Raw genomic sequence first — 20,611 nt, 5'->3', positions numbered from 1 at the left:
CCTGGAAAAAGAGACAAATTTACTGTTTTCCTCAGGCTCATAGCTTTTGAACTGGAGGCATGTCTTCTAAACAGTGCAACTCACTTCAAATGCTTTTTGCCTTTCATTTTATTATTGCTTGTCACGCAATGTTCTTTGAAAGCTTGCTCATATATTATCTGTTCCATTTTTTCCATTTTCCCTTTTTTTGCATGCCGTTCCTCCTGTTTCTTCCCTTCCTCCAATCCTCTGTTCCCGTGTGTAGACACAACGGCGACGACAGAACCGGCAGTTCACGGTTGGTATCACATTCCTGTTTATCTTATTTCTCAGCGCTGCTGAGTGGCAAGACAAGCCTGGGAAGGGGAAGCGAAAAAGGGAAACGTAGTCTTCAAGGGAAAACCACGTTGCGGGTGGACCGACCTCGTAACTGTAACACCGGTTTTAAGGCTGGAAAGTCTGTCTGGTCTTGCCATTTCTGCGGCGAGCTTCGCAGCCGCTTGTCCCAGCGCCGGGCAAGCACCGACCCCCCCCCCCCCCCCCCCGCCCAAGCCCCGCGCGGAAAAGAAATCCAGCCTTTGAAAATAGTGGTTCGAAGGTAATGCTGGTTTTGGTTTTTTGTTTTTGTTTTGTTTTTTTTTTTAAAGAGGTGCCTGAATTCCTGAGCGTTTTTCTTTCGTTTCGAGTTTACGGGACAGCGCGTCCGGCGGGCCGGGCGGCGCGTGGCGTTCTGGGGATGCTCCGCAGAGGAGCGCTCGCCTGGGAGGTCGGGAGCGAAGTTTGCGTTTTTGCACTGCAGAAGGGGGTTTGGAAAGCGGCTGTATAGCAGCGCTTTTCCGTCGGGCTAGCAGGCTAGCAAACTCACCCCTCTCGTCTGCTCGAGGCAGCCCAGCTGACAGCTTGACGGCTTCCTACGTTTTTAAAGCGAGCCTCAACAGTCGCTTCAGGCTGGAAGTTGAGCATACCCGTTTTTGGCATGGGCTCGCTTTTCGGCTACAGAACCAAACCCTCCGACAGCTCTCATTCAGGCTAATCTCTGTTTGAGTTGGCTAGTTTAGTTTCACGCCGATAAATCGGCCGGTTCTTTCCTTGACAGAACGCTAGCGCAGGGCAGCCTCCTCTCCCTCCTCCTCCTCCTCCTCCTCCTCCTCCTCCTCCCGGCGAGGCCCGTCTTGGGCGACGGTGGACGGAGCGCCGGGTGAAGTCGCGGCGAGGCAGCGACGCCCCGAATCTCGGCTAGCCTTGTTCTACCGCACGCGATCGGTAACCTCCCGCGCAAAGGCGCGCCGGGAAGGCCGAGCACCGTCGCCGGAGCCGCGGGGCGGGCGACGTGGAAGGAGGGGACGCGGACGGGGACGCATGGCCCGGCCGCCCTCGCCCCTTTCCTTAACGCAATTCCCGATGGCTTTCGTCGCTCTGACTCGGGCTGGGGAAGGGCGGAAGGAGCACGTTGAACATCGCCACCTCCGTGGGGGAGGACTGCTGCTGCCGGGAGCCTGACAGCCGAGGGGACAAGCGGTCGCGGTCAGAGGAGCTGCCGCAGACTTTCCCGCCTTAAAACCCAGCCGGTGTGTACTGAGCTCCCCCGCGCTCGCCCTCGCTTCGCGAGGCGCTTTTCCCGTGAAGACTCGGGGGGGTTTCTTTCCAAGCTTGTGTTGCTGGAGCGTGTGTGGAGTATACCAGGTGTTTCTGTATGTTGGCCATTTGTTCTTACCGATGTCCGATGGGAGTGAGCATGTCGGTGAATGACTAGAAATGCATGGGCATGAGCTACAGCCAAATGGATTTTCTCCAAAAACGGTCTTAAGTGAATTGGGGGGAAGAAAAAGTAAAACAAGAAAACCAAAGCAAAAACCAAAGCAAAAACCAAAGCAAACCAAAGAACCCGAAAAAGAGATTGGTAGCAAAGACGACAAAACGCAAGGCTAGCGTTGGAACCAGCACGATGCCTCAATCTGGGAAAGGATTTTTGAGTAATTTAATTTTTTGGAGCGTATCCTAGAGGACTTGGTGGGGGGGAGAGGAGTCCTGTATGTGTGTGCATGTAAAAGCGGTTAGCAAAGCCCCTGCCATTCCCGTTTCCTTCCGGAACGGAGTTAACGGCGGCGATGCATGAGTGACTTAAAGCACGAACGTTGTTAACTCTTTTGTTTAAAAATGAGAGCTTAACTGTAAATTTTCTGATGCACTTTCTCCTTTCTCTGCACTGTTCGTTGCCAGAACTCCAATAACAGCATGGTCATGGCCGGCAGGAAGGCTTGTGCTTCTGCTGCACCGCACGAAGCCGGGTTTACCGAGCTTAAGCCCTCCTTCCCTCTCGTTTTGCCCTCCACGGTGTCAGGGTGCCAGTGGGGCTGAAATGGCGGTCCCCTGCCCGTCCGCGGCCGACGCAAGGGCAGACCGCGGCGGAGCCCGGAGAGCAACGTCTCCGAGAGCCTGCCGCCGCGGAAGCTGGAAAGCGAGTGCTTTTTCTGCCCTGCCCTCGCCTTCCCTCCCGCCCCTCTCCCCCTCAAAAATCACCCTTTTAATTCCTCGGCGGGCCGGGGCGCTCGGCCCCCGCGGGGCTGCCGCCCGCCGCGGAAGCCTCCGGCCGAGACGCCCGGCTCACGGTTTGCCCCCCCCCGGCACGAGCAGGACGTGTGTAAGCAGCCATGACCTTACACACGACGGCCTTGTGCTACGGCGGGAGCAACGCCGCCGTTTTTTTCCCAAATTTGGACCCCGCCCGGTCGGGGGCGCAAAGAGCTCCCGAACGATTTTTCGCGCCCGGCGCAACGAGTTGCGCGCGGTACGTAGCCGCCTTCGGGCAGCCCCGTACGTACGGGCGCGCGCTCGGCGCCGGGGAGGCTCCGAGCCGCGTTTGGGCTCCCCCAGCCCAGGCAGAGACGCGGCGCCGCTGCCTCGGCGCAGGCGGAACGCGCGCTCGTCCTCGCGAAAAGGCAGGGCCGAAAAAAATCTCTTCCGAAGCTGGCAAAGCAGGAAGCCTGGAGTCCAGGTTAAAGTAACGCAAACGTCCCAGTCCTGAGCGAGGAGCGACAAGCAAATACCTCGCCCGTAATATAGCAGGTAAATTATTTTGTAAGCTGGGGGTTCCTCCCCGAGGGCCCACGCGAATTTTCCCTTACGGCCTCAGCGGCGTTTCCTGCGAGAACGTTGAACGCTGCCCTGTTAAGCTCTTGTCGCTTTTTCCGGCAGCGCTCGCGCTCTGAAAACGGGGCCTGGCTGGTCTGAAGGCGGGCGCTCGGCCGTGCCAGCGCGCTGCTCGGCTTGCAAATCTCGCCAAACGCGGCGGCAGGCGAGGAGGAAGCCCCGCTGCTCCCTGCGTTCACGTGATGGGGCGGCTCTGCCTGTCCCAGCCGCCTTTTTTTTTCCTTTCGAAAACGCCCGACTTAAAAGCGCAACTACTAGCAAATACGTTCCTAAGTATGCTTTACCGATCCAGTCCTCCGGGCGCTCGAATAAAACACGGCAAAGCCCCCCCCCCCCCGCCCCGCCCGTGCTAAGATTTCGGTGCGGAGCCGCGGAACCCGCAGCGTAAAACAGGCTCCCTAATCGCTTATTTGCCCCTCGATGCGACAGAGAAATTGCCTTTTCCTTGGAAGTCGGCGGTAGCGTAGGAAGCGGTACGAGGCATTGCGCTGTCGATAGGAATCCCTAAACCGCCCCGGCGTCCTCGTGCCGTCCTTCGACCACCCGGATCGGGCTGCAGGAGAGGCGGCGGGGCTTGCCGGCCGCGCCCTCTTCGGATTGAGCGTTTGCCGGGGAGAAACGCAGGTAGCCCAGCGAAAAGTTGGCTTTCCTTTATTTTACCGGGAGTCGCGGCAGGCTTTGAATTCGCCCCGGTCAGGAGTGAAAAGGAGGGGCTTCGGTAGCCCATAACGAAAGCTGAACGGGAAAAAATGAAGAAGTAATTTACCGCGTACTGGTCAATGCCTCCCGATGGGTTTAATACTGTTCGGTGGCGTTTTTACGTATACCGGGCGCGGGTAGAAACCCGATCGTTGGGTTGTTAAATTTTCTTTTGAAAAAGACTTCTTTTGCTGCCTCAAAAAGGCAACGTCGCCCGTTCCCATCCTTGAGAGCAGGCGGTTCCTTTTAAGTGAAAGGGAAGGCTCTCCAGAAGCGGTTTTGGAGAGAGAAGAGTTGAACGGCTCCTCTGCTGAGCCCAGGATGGCCTGGCCGACGCTTCTGCGAGTCAACCGTAATTATATTTCTATCTTGTATTCGAGTAAAAAAGCGGGGGGGGGGGCTCCCCGAAATCCGAGCGCACAAGCAAAACTTGCCATCAATCTAAAGGCCTTCCCGCTTCAGAAGGTGGTCCCGACTGTAGCTTCCCGGTGACTAGATGTAGCTTAAACGCCGTCACTGAAAAAGGAGCTTCATTTTTAACGAGCTGGGTACGCACCGACGGCAGGCAGTCTGCACGCCGACTGTACCGCGTGACCGTCTTGGCTATTTAAAAGAAAGTCGGCGTTTCCAGCGGCCGGCACGCTTACGCTGCGGGGTTTCCCAGCCGCCGGTGGTAAATTTTTTTGTTTGTTGGCTTTTTTTTTCCCCCCCCCCCTTGGCTAACGCATTTCCTTTAGCAGCCAGCGCGAGTTATCGCAAGTACCAGCCTCCAGTAGCCACGCTCTGCTGTCCCTGATTTCGGTAGGTCTCGGTGACCTTCAGGCACCGGTCTGCCCTGTAACCTGTGCCGAGAAGCTCACTCAACCAGATGCCCTCTCCTCCCGTGGACCCCCCAGCGTTTTCCCAAACTCTCAAACAAAATCGAAAAGAAAGGCTTTACGGACAGCCTTGGCTGCCTTTTGCGGTCACGAGAGCGTGTCTCGCCTAACTGCTTTATCAGCTTTGAGGATAGATGCTTTTTCCATAACCGGATCGAATTTTGGAAAGGCAAAAACCAGGTTTTGTCGGATTTTTTTTGCGGAAGGTACGGCCTGCAGTCTGCACGTACAGATGCCTTGCGGTTTTGAAATGCGAGCCGCGGTACTCGCCGATTGGTAAATTGCCGGGCTTGTCAACGCTACCAAAAAAAAAAAAAAGAATCGATTTTGTGGAAAATTGGAAGAAAATTTTACGTTGCTCTGTGTATACAGAACCGAAATCGAACGGCACTAAATTGGGAAATTGCCCCCCGCCATGATGACCGAAAGGCGGAGTTCGGGGGTCTTTGCATGCTGTTATGAATGAGTGACTCCGATTCCATGTTTCCTGTGCCAACAGTGTAGACTGAGGAATGTTTCTGTCTGTAATAAAGGAAATTATTGCAATTCTGTCATACGACTTACTCTGCCCAAACCGGCAGAAGGTGGCGAGTGATTGACGCATTACCTCCACCCCCCACCCCCCCCCAAAAAAATTTGTCCTCAGTTCTTAAGTGTGTTGTTTTTTGTCACTCGAGAAACGCAGAGAAAAATGAGTTTGTTTTTACTTGTAAGGCTTTACTCAGTTGCCCAATTCCGCAGAGGAGCTGGACTCTGGGGATCTCTCAGGTAAGGGCTAGTGCGTAGGTAAACCGCTGCTCTTCGACGCTAGATCCTGGTTCCACCCCGATTTCTGCATCTTGGCCATGTTGCATTGTATAGTGGTGTAGCCATTCCTCCGACGCACGGTCTCGCAGCTCGGCCGTACGCCGCCTTCCGTTGGGATTTCCCTCCCTTTTTTTCTCTTTTTTTTTTTTTTTTTTTTTTTGATTTTGGCACCCGCTTCTGCGTGGCGCCCTCGGAAACGGGGCGCTCACGCGAGGCTGCCGGGCGATTCCCTGTGATTCGAGTGTCGGATTGGGGATAGAAAGGAGGTAATTGTCTTCCCAGCGGAGGCAAAGCCAAGCTCTTTGTCCACGCTCGACTAGAAAGCCGCGTTAAACACGGCCCTCCCGGTTGGCCCTTGCAAATTCCCGCTGGTCCCAGTTCGGACGCGAAAGCATCTTCAGCGGATGCCGTCGGCACATCCGAAACGGGGGGTCGCGTCGGCGGTACCAACGTCGCCTCAACCTCCCGTCGCCACGTTTTTGCGTGGTAAAGAAGGCCGGAGCCGCGGGGCAGCGCCGCAGCCCCTCCCGCCCTCCTCCCGGCGAGGGTTGTGCCCCGACCCCGTTCCCCTCGGGGCGGGGGGGTCCGAACGCGGGGCGCAAACGAAGGCCAAAAGACGAGTCCTCGTCCCGGTCTGTAAGAGGCCGGCCCGTCGCCCCGTCCCACCGGCAGCGCCTCCTCCCGTCAGCCACTATAGGTGTGCCTTGGCCAAGAGGTGAGAAATGGTCGATTCCGTCGGTATGTCTTCTAACGCCTGAGCCGTACTAATAATTACTATTGCAGGCCCGGGCCAGATCTCGTAGGTAAGGAGCACCAGGTGTCTGTTAAATATCGCGGTGCGGATGGGAATTAATGGTTTTGCTCTGATAAGCTTTTTTTTTTTTTTTTTTTTTTTTTTTTTTTTAATTTGTATTATTTTTTTTAAAGAAAAAACGCACCTTTCGGTGACTCGAAGAGAAGAGCGGGAAACAATTCCACAACGGAATTCCTCAAAATGGGTGCCTGCTAGCAGCCCTGCCTTTCCCTCGGGCGCCGCCCTCCCCGCGCGGTGCCAGCGGCGCGGCCACGTGCGGCGCGCCGTGGCCGTGCCGAACGGCTGAGCGCCCTTTCCTGAGCGCATAGCTCAACGTTGCCGTTTTTCTCGATCTTGAACGTAAGTCAGAATTTCCCCGAGGTTTTACCCGAGGCAGCGCAAGCACAGCCGCTGCCGCCGGCGAGCAGGTGAGCGAGCAGCCTCCGCGCACCACCGTACGCCCATTTTGGAGCATCCATTTTGACTACCGAAGCGTTCTGGGGTTTGGGTTTTTTCCCCCCCCCCCCCTAAGAATTCCGAAAGTTTACTTTGTTGTGGCTCTCTCGGTTACTTACGTACCCCCAAAGGGGAATCGTACCGAGTCAAACGTGCCGGTGTCGCTGGGGAAGGAGCCCCAGGCCGCTCCCTCCTACCGCCCGCGCTCTGCCCTCCATCCCGTACCCCCTGCCCCGACTCCCGGGAAGCTGAAGTAAGATCCCGTTGGCGCACGGGGGTCGGCAGATTTGGGCTGTCAGTCCAGGTGAGTGCTGGAGCCGAGCCCTCCGTCGGGAACGCCGCCCCCCGCTCCGGCGGGACGGGGCGCCGGGAGCCCCTCGGGACCGGCCCGCGAGCGCGCGGGGACGCAGGGGAGCGCGCCGGACGCGTCGGTGCCGCTGCGGTGTTTGCTCAGTGTGCTGTTCCTTGCAGGTACTCCCGTCCCGCTAAACGCTTCAACGGAGGCGCTGCCAACTGCGCAATTAAGTAACGCGTCCCTTGCCTTCCGCCCAGGTAGCTAGTTTCCAGAGCTGCATTCGCTTCTCCCGGTCGAGCTGTGTGTGTCCGTGCCAGTCGCAAACCTCCTCTCGTTCCTAACGTTCCGAGACCGGAGGGTAGGGGAAGGGTCGGCCTTGCGCCCCGGCAGCGCTCCCGCAGTCTGCCGCGGCCTTTGCGCGGTCCCGCGGACGGGATTCCCGCAGGGCCGGGAGTCGCCGGGGCGAGCCTCTGTAGGCTGACGGCGGTCATCCGGCCGCCCCCCCTTCCGCGGACCCGCGTCCCCAGTCCCCGCCGGCGCGGCGCGCTCTTTCCGCCTCGCTCGAGAGCGCCGGGACGCCTCTTGCGAAGCGGGGCGCGGCCGCGAAGGACCCCGCGTAGCCTTCGCGCCGGGTTTGATTAACTAATCGAAACCCGATTAGCACCTTCGTTCCGGGGCGGGGCGGCCACTGATGAACCGGTCGCTACTGGTTGCGAGCGGGGCTCCATTTTCTAGCGGAGGGGAGTCCGGAGAAACAACCCAGAAAGGTTGGGCACCTGTCAGAGCGATCAAATTTCTTAAAACAAAGCGCGTTATTTTTTACCAAGCCATCTTGAAACGGGTCGCCGAAGGGGAGCTTCAGCGATTGGCGGAGGACGAGCTCCCCGAAGTTCTCTGGCTTAAATTAGACCCGATTCAATCACAACGCGACGACGAACGGCTTAACGCTACTCTTCAACAGCCCGTCAACAGGTCGGGGCAGGGGTGGCACGCTTAGCGCCGCGCTCTAGCGACGAATGACGTCATCGCCCATCCCATCATACACAGGCGGGGGTTTGTGTCCTCCCAGGCGGCGGCGAAGCGTTTTGCAGCGTTTCCGAAATAACGACGGCCTGTTCTTCCCCCAGCCCTGCCCACCAGCACCCCCCGCCAGCTGCCAGCGCGGCTCCATCGTTTCGAAAACGTCGTTCCGCAAAAGAATCGGCCGGAAATGCGGTGGGGAAGCGCTGGTGCTGGCTCTGAGTTTCCTGCCTCGTAGCAGAGAGGGATGGTTGGCTTCCCGGTTTTTCGGAAGCACGCAAGTGACTTGAGGCCGTCAGCGCCCGCATCGTGACCAGCAGTGACGTGTGGGAGCTTAAGTCACATCGGTGTCTTAAATTACTTAATAAACGAAACGTGAACGAGAGGCAGAAAAGATGGCTGAAAGCGAGGAGTTCCTCCGAGAAACCGATCTAGGTTTTTTTTTCCCTGCCTTGGTGCAGACGTTACCTTAACATCCGGGAAGCAGGGGAGCTGTCGGCGGAGCTTGTGCGCGCAAGCTTACCTACGCGCGCACCCAGCTTCAGCCCGCGGCATCCTGCATCGACGGCTTGAAATTAATTTTCACCCAGAAATAGGAAAGAAATTCTCGCGGGAGCGCAGCAGCAAATCCGAACGTGCCAAAATCAGCATCTATACCACGTTTTCGCAAAAACCTCCGCTTAGGGGCTGCTCAGAGACACCCCGGCGCGTTGGAAAGCGCGGGCCCGCGAGCGCGCGCTTCCCCGCATGAAGATGGGCTGGGCTACGTCTCCAAGCGCTGCGTGTGCTCGAGGCCTCTGGCATCGAGGGGGAGCGCCTCAAATCGGAATCGGTGCTGGGGCACGCGGGGAAGGTGGCGAGAGACGCTGCTCGAAGCCGTAATAATCCCGGGAAGACGGAAAGGCCGGGTGCCGGGCTCGGCGCCGGCTCCGGGCCGCTCCCGTGCAGGAGGTCGCTGGGAAGGGGCCGCTCGCTGCCTTTCGGGCGCTTGGGGAGGCAAAATGAAGCGCTTTGACCCGACTAGGTCTGAAGCTTCCAGAACGGGCGTAGCGGGGACTTAAAACACGAGCTAGCGCAGTCGGCCAGCTCCAGCCTAGTCTTTCCCTTAATCTTGAGATGATGCTGCTTATGAAAAGAGCGGAAGCTAGAATATACGTAGATACATCTATCTATCTAGGTATATAGATGCGTTTTAAAGCCTCGTTAAAACAGAATGGAGCGGAACCTTTTCATTGAGTGGTTGGGAGGAGGAGAGTCTTCCATCTGCTAAACCTCGCTGGAAGCGTTGACCCACGTTCTTGGGATGTTGCTGGGAAAATCCGCCAGCTTTCTTCATACTCTTGAGCCAGGCCACAGAAAGCCGCTTTTAAACGATTGCACCTGCAAAAATACTGGAAACCTTGAGATCGTGAATACATTCGTTTTTTTAAAAAACGCCTCCCCCTGCGAAGAAAAAACCCTTTAATCCCGCGGGTTTAAAACGCGGGTGGTTTAGTTGCCAATACTCCCATGGAAGGTAACCAGCTAAACGTCTGCTGCCCGTCGCCCCTGACCCCGGAATAAGTTCCCTTAGTGTGGCGGGAAGTTAGGAACCGGTCGAAAACCTGTGTCTTTTCTGTCTGCCTACCGTTTCATGAGTCGCGCTTTTTGCTTAAAGGAAAACTTCAGGGTCCGCGGCCAAGTGGTATAACCTCTTTTTTGTCGATTACGTGGGCGGTTCCTTGAAATAATAAGCAAAAAGGAATTTAAAGCTGCCAGAGTCTCTTCGTGGCCGCCGGTTGCAATGGGACTACGGCCCTCTCTGCCGCTGTACGTAGATCTGCCTCTCGTGCAGACGGGTTCGGCGCTGCATCGCGTGAAACGACGGCGTCCCTCCAACGCAGGGCTCGGCCGTACTGTTCTCTCGGGGGAGGCATCGCAGCAGTCCAAAAGAAAAAAGTGATTTTTTTTTTAAATTTCCCCCCCCCCCCCCCCCCGCATATATTCAGTCGTTGCAAGGGGATTGTACCGTTACCGCTGCAGTTTTCCTTTAAGGTGCTTTGGTATCGAGCAAAGCACCGCCCCAGAAAATTGGGTTCAGCTGAGGTGCAACGTAGCTGCAGAGTAGCCACGTAGCAGGCGCGCATGTTGCTCGCGACATGCAGCCATGGCTGTAGCTTCCCTCGCTCTTCCCTCCCTCCTCCCCCTCCCACCCGCAGAAAACCGCAAGCAAACCTGCAACAAAACCGTAACAGGAAAATTCTGACTGTTCGATTTAAAGGCCGGCGTGCTCCAATATATATTAACGTCTTAATGGGAAAGCTCTGCATGTATGCATTTACTACTCTCTGACAAGAGGGAATTAAATGTCAGAAGGATTTGTAGCATCTGTAATTGAATTGGTGCTGAGAAAAGCAAATCTTAAGGAAGAATAACATATTAGGATTAGCAAATAATGTGGCGTTTTGTCAGTTCCTGCCATCTCGTCTGTTCCCTCTTCGGTAATAAAGTTGTGATTTCTTTTTTAATCATAGATAGGAAGCGGGAATAGCTTTTGCGCGTCGGAGGCGGCATTTTAAAGCAGATTCCGGTTTTTGAGGTCGAGCCTCTCTTTCTCGGCACAGATTTGGGGAACTACTCCCTGCTCCGTAGACCCGACGCTTTTTTTTTTTTCAGTTACCGAAGAAATAAGGAGTGACAGAGAGCGGCGTCCAGAATGGCCGGAGATGGGGTCTGTCGCAGAGCGGCCGTCGGCCGCTGGCTTTGCCTGGCCTCGCCTCCTGCGCCGGAAGGCAGAGCTGGGGCGACGCTGGGCAACTGCGCTGGCGCGTACGGAGCTGGATGAGTTGTTGAAGACGAGGCGGAGAGGAGATGCGGAAGGAGGAGCATCTAGCGAAGGGAAGGGCGTCACGCGGGAATAGCTTGGGCAGGGCAGATCCATCGCTGCGGAGTTCTGTTTAGGAGTTGAGGTGAAGAAAGCGGTGTTGGCATCGCTGACTTTGCCACGGGGATCGCGGTGCCTGCTCTCCCAAGGTGTCTTGTTTCCACTCCTTTCCCGTTTAAAGAGAAGAAAGAATACGAGTTTAGGACGTTGCCGCCGGTCCCGGGAGCTGTTCTTGTTGGATAGCAGCGCTGTGGTGGACGCTTGCCGAAGAGCCGTTCTTTCCCTTGCTAGTCTAACGACATAAATAGAAACCTTCTACCGCTGAAGTTAAGAGCACTCGCAGACTTGACATGAGAAGGTTCGCAACCACCGGACGTCCCCGGAAGACGCTTCCATTTTTACGTAGCCTGTCAGCTTGAAGACGAACTGTTTCTGTGATTGCGCTTGAAGACGAGCTATTTATGCTCCTATGATTCTACTTGGCCGCGCGCGTGATAGAATGAACTCGCGGCTGGCACTTCGCAGCGGTCTTTTTTTGACGGAAATAATTAAGAAAAACGGCCTTGCGTGTCCCAGGAGACAACGTCATACTTAATAAACTCTTCCGGCCAGAACGGCTTGCCGCGTTTTATGCAGAAGTCCCTTCTCGGGGAAGCCTGCTCTCGGCTCGGCTGCAAATTGGAGAGAAGCCACGACGGAGGTGTCGGGCGCGAGGCTTCGGCACGGCTTCGAGTAACCCGGGCCAGGCTCTGCAGCTGGGCATCGGCGCCGAGGCCGCTGCCGCCAGGATGAGCACGCCAAGGTTTCGTCTTTCCGGAAGTTTAATGTACGGTGGTTAAGAAGAAAATGCCTCTCGCTGCAAAAACCCTGCTCGAAGCACGTTACAGAGCCGTAACTCGGCGCGCTTGTTCTCCTCGGCCGTTCCAGGTACCAACAAGACGTTCGTCCCCCCAGTCTGAGACGCTGCTGTCTCCTTCTTAGCGCGGCCGAGCGGAACTGGGTGCTACGTTTCTGGAAAAAAAAAAAAAAAAATGAAAAAAACATAAAAAGCCCCGCGGAGCGGAACGTGTCTAAAGCCGCTGCTCCAGCGGATGAGCCGGGCTTTGCGGAGAGTCAGTCTTTAAAGGCCCGGATTAGCCGAGCTAAAAGCCGCAGAGGGAAGGACGTGTTCGAGCGGTGGCTCGCCCGGCATTGCCGATTCTTCCCCGGCAGAGCCTCTGCCCGGGTGAGGTGGTCTGCTCGGCGCACCGCTGCGCTTCCCCTCGGCTTCAGGTGACGCGGCAGCGAAGGCGTTGGGTTCGCAAAGGGATTTTTTTTTGGTTTTTTTTGTTTTTTTTTTTTTTCCTCCTGCGGGTTTTAGCTTGTGGGGTTAGTTGCTGACGAGGGTCCTGCGATTGCGGTGCTGAGGCTGCTGCTCTTCGTTCGTCCACCTCGTCTTGGCGGGGCTCCTCCTTCTAGAAGTTACTGGAAGAAGCGCTGGAAGGTTTTTTGTTTTTTGGGTGTTTGTTTGTTGTTGTTTTTTTTTCTTAAATTGTTTTAATTAAAAGGCGCTTTATGGCGCTCTCAGCCACGAGTTATTTACTTGGGTCCCTCAGTCCTTAATCTCGGAGCAGAATTGGAAATATCGATAGAAAGCGTAAATCCCGGGCTGCGGCTCGAAAGCTTTGTGTCGGGTTGCAGCTGAAAAGAGCACCATTACCTTTAGCTGTCACGGATCTGTACGCTTGATCGATAAACTTCAAATATTATTAGAGGTGGAGGCTTCAGAGGTTTGCTCTGTTCTTTGGAGGGAGACGGAGATAAATCTTTCTTAAAAAATTGACTCGCATTTGCACTCCCGGTCTGCCTGGTAGAATGCATTTCTCTTAGGTGCCCGGGCAGCTGCATGCGGGACAGATTTATAGGCCATGTGCTTCTTGTAGTGAAAGATTTAAATGGTAAATCCTTCACGTATGACTTCACAAATCATGTAAAGTTAAAAGATTTTTACCGTTTCTGTTGCTGCTGTGCTTAAATTGTAAGGTACGGCCAGTAAATCATTTTAATGGAGGTGTCGCGCTCGACTCAATAAAAAAAAAGAGACAATGGTTTAGCTTCTATTCCAAAATGTTAATGTATTAATCAACGGGAGAATAATTGTTTTTTACTACGTTATAAATCTCGGTTGCCATTAGGATCGCAGGGAGGGTTGATGTAGCTGCGTTCTTAAATTAAAATTGTTTACACTGCTATACATTCATTTTACATGGCCATAGCTCATTCTGGGTTCATTTCGGAGTTGTTCCTCCGCCAGATAAGTCATTCCTCTCCCGGGTGACTGCGTCCTCAGGGAGAGGCGCTTATAAAAGAAAACTAATTGCATGGCGAGGCGTTAAATAAATGAAATAAAGCAGTCGGAGGCCCTGTACGATTACGGCTCGCTCTCTGCTCTTGAAGAGGTTTTTAGAGCTCGGGTTAGGAGTTTCGTGCCTCCAGACGTCCTGAACCGCGTTGAACGGCAAAGGTTGCGTCGGAGGAGGTAACCTTGTTGGGGTGGGGGCGAGGGTGGTGGTGAACGCGCTCGCCCTGCCGGGTTGCTTGGTTTTTGGGCTGAGGCGGAGATGTTTTCAACGGAGCACGTGTCAATGACGTTTCTCTGGAGCCAACGATGAACGTTCCCGTATCGTACCGCTGTTCCCCCCCGCCCCCGTCCCCGGGGGAGGTTGAAGCGGGGCGGGGGGGTGGGAGCGTTCGAGGGAAGATTCCCAAAACAGGCACCCACCGACGACTCCATCTCTCCTCTCCTCTCCTCTCCTCTCCTCTCCTCTCCTCTCCTCTCCTCTCCTCTCCCTCCCCCGGCCATCCTCCACGTGCGTAGTCGTAGTGCTGCTGCTTGTAGCGGAAAACGCCTCGCGAGTCGAGCCGCCAGATGAGTTCGGCTCCGGGCGAAGTTCCTCTGCCCGAACTCATCTGCCCGGAGAGCTCCGTGCTTTACCCCTTTTCCTTTTGAGAGCACAAGGGTGGCTTTTTCCCGTCCTGAGAGCAGCCGCAGCCAAACCCTTCGGAGTGCCTCGCGCGAAGCGCCCGGTTCTTACTCCTCTTCTGGTCTCAACAGATTCTCGTGCAGGTGAGGAAGGGGCGATACGGAGCGTGGACCATGCGGTGGTCGGCGGCGTCGTGGCCGTGGTCGTGTTTGCGATGCTTTGCCTGCTCATCATTTTAGGGCGATATTTTGCCAGGCACAAAGGTAAGACCAAGGCCGAAACGGGAGGACGGGAGGGCTCGGCCCGCGTTGCCCCGTGCTCGCGGCGACGCTCTGTCGCACGCGAGAGACCCCCGGTGTTGCTCTGGAAGGATGTCCGGGGGGTGTCCAAAGGCTCCTGCGGGGCCTCGGAAGTGGGAAACGGAGGGAGGCCGGGCTAGCCCGTCGGCGTTCTCTCCACCTGGGGCTTAGGACGGGCGGCACACGGGTCGAAACTGGAATTCGGAAGCCCCTCTAGAAAACCCAGTTGACCTGAGCCCACGTCGTCTGTGCCGCGCTGCCTCGGTTTTGTGTAAAACGGTCCGTTTTTGGGGACCTGTTGCAACTTCCAGAGCAAATCGAGAGGCACGCGCGGAGTCGCGTTTTGTACGAAAGGGTTGAACGTTGGCTGGGGTTGACGTAGCCTGCGCGGAAAAGCCGGCGGAGGGCTCGCGGCGGCTTACGACCGCAGCCGGGCTGGAGTGGATAGCGGCGGGAAGAGGGGAGAAAGGGGCGGGGTGGGGGGGAGAAAACCCCGAAGCCCACGAGGGGAGAGAGGAAGCGTAGGTGGAAGATTTGTCCCCTCTGAGCAAAGCGTATAAAAACGCGGTTTTACCGATACTTGTGTGCTTCTGAGGGTGGGGAAACAGCTGTGACCCAGTTTCTTTCCCGAGCAAGACGCTGCGGAGAGCAACATGCCGGGGCGTTTCGGCGCAGGGACGGCGGCGCCCTCGGCCCTGGGGCTCTCCGGTGCCGGCCGCTCCTGGAGGAGCAGGAGCGGGGAGCTCCCGCGCCGGCCGGCGTCGGCCTCGCTTGTTGCCGGCGTTACTTTTTCGTGCCCCGGCCCGGTATTCTCATGGTTTACGTATTTTTTTTTCCCCCTCCCGCCGCCCTCTTCCGGCTCGCGGCGCCGGCGCCCGCTCTCTTAACGCCTCGCAGAGGCCTCCGAGGAGTCACGCGACCTCCCGCTTGCCTTTCAGGTACGTACTTCACTCACGAAGCCAAAGGAGCAGATGACGCGGCCGACGCAGACACAGCCATCATCAACGCGGAAGGAGGGCAGAACAACTCCGAAGAAAAGAAAGAGTACTTCATCTAGAGCAGCCTTGGTTTCCATGAGGTGTCCAACCGTGGACGGTTACTGCTGGCCCTATTTAAACGCTAAAGAGACAGCGATATTGGAAGTTGCAACCGGCTTGTGTCTTTTTTGTTTGTTTCTTTCTTTCTTTTAAAAGGAAAAAAAAAAAAAAAAAGCAAATGGGTGGAGAGTCGTGAGGCTGGGAGGGTCTGGGATTTGCTGTGTAAAAATATTCCTCGTAAAGTACACTCTGCTGTTCGACACCTCAGTTCGTTTGGGTTTTCTTTTTTTGGCCAGGTCCAGCTTGGATTTAGTTCAGTGAAGTCATTTGCAGAAGATTCTGTGCCTTGTTTAATTTCTGTTCGTTCGGGGCGGGGCGGGGAGGCTGGGAAGAAGAGGGGCTTCTGCGCGGTAGTTCCCTTCGGGTTTCCGTGGCTCTCCGCCGCCCCTTGGCTCTTCCCTTCCTGGAGCTGCCTGCGGGGACCCCGCGGGGTAGGTGGGCTTCTTTGACGGTGTTTCTCTCGCTTTTTCCCTCCGCCCGTTTCCGTTCAGAACTCGAGCCCATCGGAGGAGAGCCAGCGCATCTTAGATTCCGTAGTTTGCAGTTCGGTGTGCCCCGTGTCCCATTCCCTCTATCGTCCTACAGGCTTGGATGAACAAACGGCGCGAGAACCCGCTTGTGGCTGCCCGTGCGTCAGGTGCTTTCGGTGGTGGCGACTAGGAGATAGGCTGGAGCTCGGCAAAGGCGCCGTTCGGCCGCCGGGAAGCGGGACCGGGGGGCTCGGCCCCCGTCCGGGAGGGACGCTGAGCCTCTGCCTTGCGCGCCTCGCCCGGGGAGCGCGCCCGGCCGGGCTCGGGAGCGACTTCTGCGCCGGCCCCTTGCCCTGCCGGCTGCCCCGTCCCGCTTTCCCGGCTGGGCCGCCCTCTCCCTGGCTCGCTAGAGACGGCGAAGCCCTCCCGGGGCGCGGGGGGCAGCAGGCGCCCGCCTTTTGTCGTCCCTTCCCCTCCTTTCGCAGTCGCGGGACGCGGCGCCCAAAACGCGCTCCCCCCACCCCGCCCCTCCGCGCGCGCTAGAGCCGAGACCCCGGAGAGCGGCCGGGCGAGCAAAACTGCCTTTTTTTTTTTTTTTTTTTTTTTTTTTTTCCCCCCCGCCCGCTAAGTAAAACGTGGGAATTTGCGTTAAAATGACAGTGCTAACTGACTTACAAAGCCATAGGTGAAAAGGGGAGTCGAGGTAAATTAGGATCACAAGCGACAGGTAGCAGACCGCGGTGAGCAGGCGGTATTAAAATTATATACGCGGACTTTTTCGGGGGGTGAGTAATCTCGGATTCCGCGCGGTACTTTCTTTTTACCGTGTTTGCGTGGAAAACGTATGCTGGTTTATTTAAGGGAAGCGTTAATCTTAGTGTCAGGGTGGGGTTTTTTTTAGGGATTTCGGGGGGAGCGTTTTCGTGCGGGGTTTGTGGTTTTTTTTAATTGTTGTTTTCGGCAGAACGATTACAAGGCGGGAGTCCTTCGGGAACGGCCCGGCCCGACGGCAGAGAGCGAGTCCGTTCTCCGGCAGCATTCGGTCTTTCCCCCTTCTGACGAGGAGAACCTCGCAGAAATAGCCTTTTTTTTCCCGAGCCAGTTTTGTCGAGCGCAGCTCTTTTCTGAGCCTTCAGCAGCACCATTGCCAAACCACGTCACGGTGAGCAGCAGTCAGCATGTTGGGAGTTCGGGGGGCTTTTTTACCCATCGTCGGTCGCGGGATTGGCATCCTGGTTTTGAGCAGCCCGTCTTTGTTTTTGGAAGTGTGCAGTAGTGCAGTGTTAACCGATGTAACTTTGACTTACAATGTTGACATGTCTCAGGTTCATGTGTTTTGATTGGTGTTTTCCGTCTCAGGTAGATCGCAAAATTTCGGCCCCACGCATTGGGAAAAAAAAAAAAAAAAAAAAAGAAAAAAAAACAAAAAACCCAACCAACAAACAGGATAAAAACCAGGAAATTACGAATTTTAGTTGTATATTGGTTTATGTATTTTTTCTTCAGTATACAGTGCACTGTTTGAAATGTATTGTTGAGTATTACTTTGTACAGCTTTAGATCATTAGGATTTTGAAGCGTGAAGAAAGAACAACCTTGTTTAAAGGAGTATTAGAAATGAAGGACGCGGGACTGAGGCTAAACAACCTTGTTCTTTATTCACCCGGCCTTTTTAGTTTTTCCCCTTAGGCCAGTTCTGTTTTAAGGTGTCCATGGAAGATGTTACAGTGTAAGAAAACACATATCCATCTGTTCCCATTCACATTTTGTATTGGTTCACGTATACCATTTTTACAGAGGAAAAGAAGTACTATAAAATATCTGTCTTCTTAATAAAAAAAAATTAATGTTACAAAACGAAACCTCATTTCGCGCTCTTTGTCCCCCGCCGTTACGGAGACGGCAATCGTTGCGGCGCCCGGAGCCGGAGACGGTGCGGGGCAGGTAAGGCCCCGGGCGCTCGGCAGTTCCGAGTCGCAACGTGTAACGGCGGCTGTTCGCCTCGAAGCGCCAGACCCCGGCGAAACGCAGTGCCAGGAAGAATCCCTTTGACCACCGCTGGGTCTCGGCGCAGCTACTCATGACCCCGGCGTTCGTGCCTCCTCCAGCATTTCCCTTCGCCGCGTCTCCTGAAGTCGGGTTACGCGGCGGCTGCAGCGCTGAAATCAGAAGCATCAATCTTCTACGTTTTGGACAAAGGAGGAGGAGAAAAACAACTCCTTTCCGCTGAGGAGATCCTACCAGGAGATGCGCTGCCATAATGACCGTACGTAAGCAGAGCGTACTGCGCTGCGAGGAGCTCTGCGCGGCTGGGCGCGCGCGCCGAAGGCCGGCGTTCGGCACTCTCGAGCACTCGCTGCGTTTAATGTAGTTAATGTGAGAAACAACGTTTTTCTTGGAGAAATTACGGCTCCGAGGAAAAAAAACTGTAGGTAGGGCAAAGCAGAAGAAAGCAGCCGTTCTTTTTCTTGCATGAAATGGGCAGGAATGCGTGTTCTTCGATAGTTAAGGTGGCTGGGTTTTTAATTATTTCGAGGCACGAGAGATTCTAAAATCGCAGATCCCCGATGCCGGCTCATGACGCTCTCTTCCTCTTCAAGCCAGAGCTAACTGCGTCACCCGCTTGCGGTGTCGGCAGCAAGGTGACGGCGTCGGACGCGCAGCTGAATTCCTTTCCCACCCGGCCCTGGTTCCCCTTTCCCCGAACCCTTTACCGTTATGGTAGTTCAGGTAGTGGCACTCCCACGTGGCACCGCGCACATGGAATCCGTGTTTAGATTACTCTTCAGCCGCATTCAGTAACGGCGTCTGATATATTTTGCCGGGAAGTGGCAACAGCTGGTGGGACAGGGGTGGCATCGTGTGCCACGCACGGTCCCTCGCCGGCGGCGGTCGCGCGGGTCATCAAGCAGGTCTCCGCTTGGAACGAGTTTCCTGTGGCCTGGGCCTTTCTCAGAAATTAAAATAACAAAGTCTGTAATTTATCCCGTCAGTGGTCCAAACCTTTCGGGTTATTCAGGGTCGCTTAGTAGCACTTTTCTTCCCGTTTCCCACTTGCGTGTAAAGACGTCGGTTCTTTGCTCTCCTGGCCCTACACGGGCGATGCAAGTAGATGGAGAAGACGACCGTAGATGTAACGTCCGGAATGGGTTTCTCGACGAAGTGCTTTACGTTAGCTTTTCGGGCCTCACGATACAAAAACATTGATGGGGAAAGCCGAAAAGAAGAAGGTTCAAAAACCAGCCTTCGTGAATCCGATATCCCCAGTGACCAGCTACAGCGGCGTTCTCCCTTCGGGCGCGACCCCGGCCGTGTTGAGCCTTCTTCGTTCAAAGGGCCTGAGAGCGCTTCTAGGTTTTACGACGCTGAAGAACCATCGTTGCCTAAAACGCTGCGTTTGCCCTCAACTTAAAATTTCCACAAGCTGCCTAAGTCGTTTTGTCCGAATTGCACGTTTTAGTAGGTAATACAATTCCTCATCGTTTTTCTTTTTACCAAATACAGCAGAGAGTAATTTTAACTTAGTAAACGGTTCTGACTTGTGCAATTACCGCCTTCTCGGCCGGGCTGATGCCGCCACGCGTCGAGGCTTTGAGCGCTCGTGCCGCGCCAAGTAACCGCTGGGAAATGACACCTTAACTTACATCAGGTAAAAAGCACCTGAATTCTGAGCTCGGCGACTGGAATACGCTTGCCGTTGAAGGAGAAGCGGGGAGCTGGGGCGAGGCGCGACCGTGCGACCGGCAGCATCGATCCGTGCTGGCCAGTCGGTTCTCATCAGAGGGTCCCGACGACGGGCTAATAGCTTTTTTGGAGGATCCAATCCCGTTTTCCAGGCAGCGGCTGGCGGCGTGCCGCGTGGGATAACGTCTGCTCCACGCCGCATCGATCGGGCGGGGACGCGCTCCCTCTCCTCGCCCTCCTCCCGTCGCTGAATAGCGTCCGTCAACGGAAGCTGCGTTGTCCGGGTGTATCATCTCAGCGAAGGGAAAACCCCAAATTCCACCGAAAAAGCAACGCTCAGACAAACCTCAGCTCAGTAAGTAAAGGAAGGCCGAGGAAGGGAGCCGTGCCAGCAGACAGCGGCCCGAGCCCTCGGCTGCTATGGCGAGCTGCTGCGGAGGCAGGGCTGGCGTCGATCGGCTGCCACCGTACCGGCGGGGCCGGGCCGGGCCCGGCGGCGCTTCATCGAGTCGGGCAGCGGCACAGCCTCTGGAGAAATCCCGGCCGCTTTTCGGCTGCCGCGCAGCCCGCGGAGGAGGCGCGGGGGCTGCCCCGCCGCCCGGGGAGCCGCGCCGACGGCGCTTGGCCCTCCGGCAAAGCCTTCCACGCGCTGGCGGCATGGGAAGCGGGGGAGGCCTGGAACAGCTCAGCCGGGGAGGGCTGCAGGCAGAGAAGGCGATGGCTTCCGGTTTGGACAGCCAGGCCTAAAACCGGCCTGGCACGTAGGCGGGCGTAACTGTCCGTACCGGCGGCAGGGCCAGCTTTACTGCCAGAACCTGCGAAAACCACGAGGGGCGAGGCGAGAGCGCGGCGGCCCGTCCCCGTACGGCTTCTCCTGGAGGGGAGCCCCTCGGCGACGCCGCGAGGTGGAGACCGTCGCCGGCCCCGCTCCCGCGGCCCTTCCGCTGCCGGCGGGGCGCGGAGCAGAGGGACCCCACGCTCACTCCGCTTGGGGTGTCCTCCCGTCCCGCGCGACGTCTGCTCCTTACTCGCCCCTCCCGGCTCGTCCTCAACCCGGGGGAAGGCGGGGGGAACAGAACACGGGGCGCGGATGGAAGAGGCGCGCGGTTCCTCGACTGGCGGTGGAAGAAAACCAAAGGCGGGCGGCTTCCCTCCCCT

At 56.2% G+C, this 20,611-nt stretch overlaps 1 protein-coding gene across 1 annotated transcript in view; it reads left to right on the top strand.

Annotated features, from left to right (window-relative positions):
* The window catches only part of CADM1 (cell adhesion molecule 1), a gene marked incomplete at both ends in the record, with an annotated part of 155,252 nt that extends 139,993 nt beyond the window's left edge, over positions 1-15,259 (top strand). The window contains 4 exons of the mRNA XM_082010029.1: positions 245-277; positions 5,421-5,474; positions 14,035-14,166; positions 15,141-15,259. Coding sequence (XP_081866155.1) covers positions 245-277; positions 5,421-5,474; positions 14,035-14,166; positions 15,141-15,259 — 338 coding nt within the window. The remainder of the gene's footprint in view (positions 1-244; positions 278-5,420; positions 5,475-14,034; positions 14,167-15,140) is intronic.
* Positions 15,260-20,611: the final 5,352 nt, after the last annotated feature.

The sequence above is a fragment of the Phaethon aethereus genome (genome assembly GCF_964289735.1).
Source record: "Phaethon aethereus genome assembly, chromosome: 23".
NCBI lineage: Eukaryota > Metazoa > Chordata > Aves > Phaethontiformes > Phaethontidae > Phaethon > Phaethon aethereus.
This window is presented reverse-complemented; position numbering and strand designations above follow the sequence as displayed.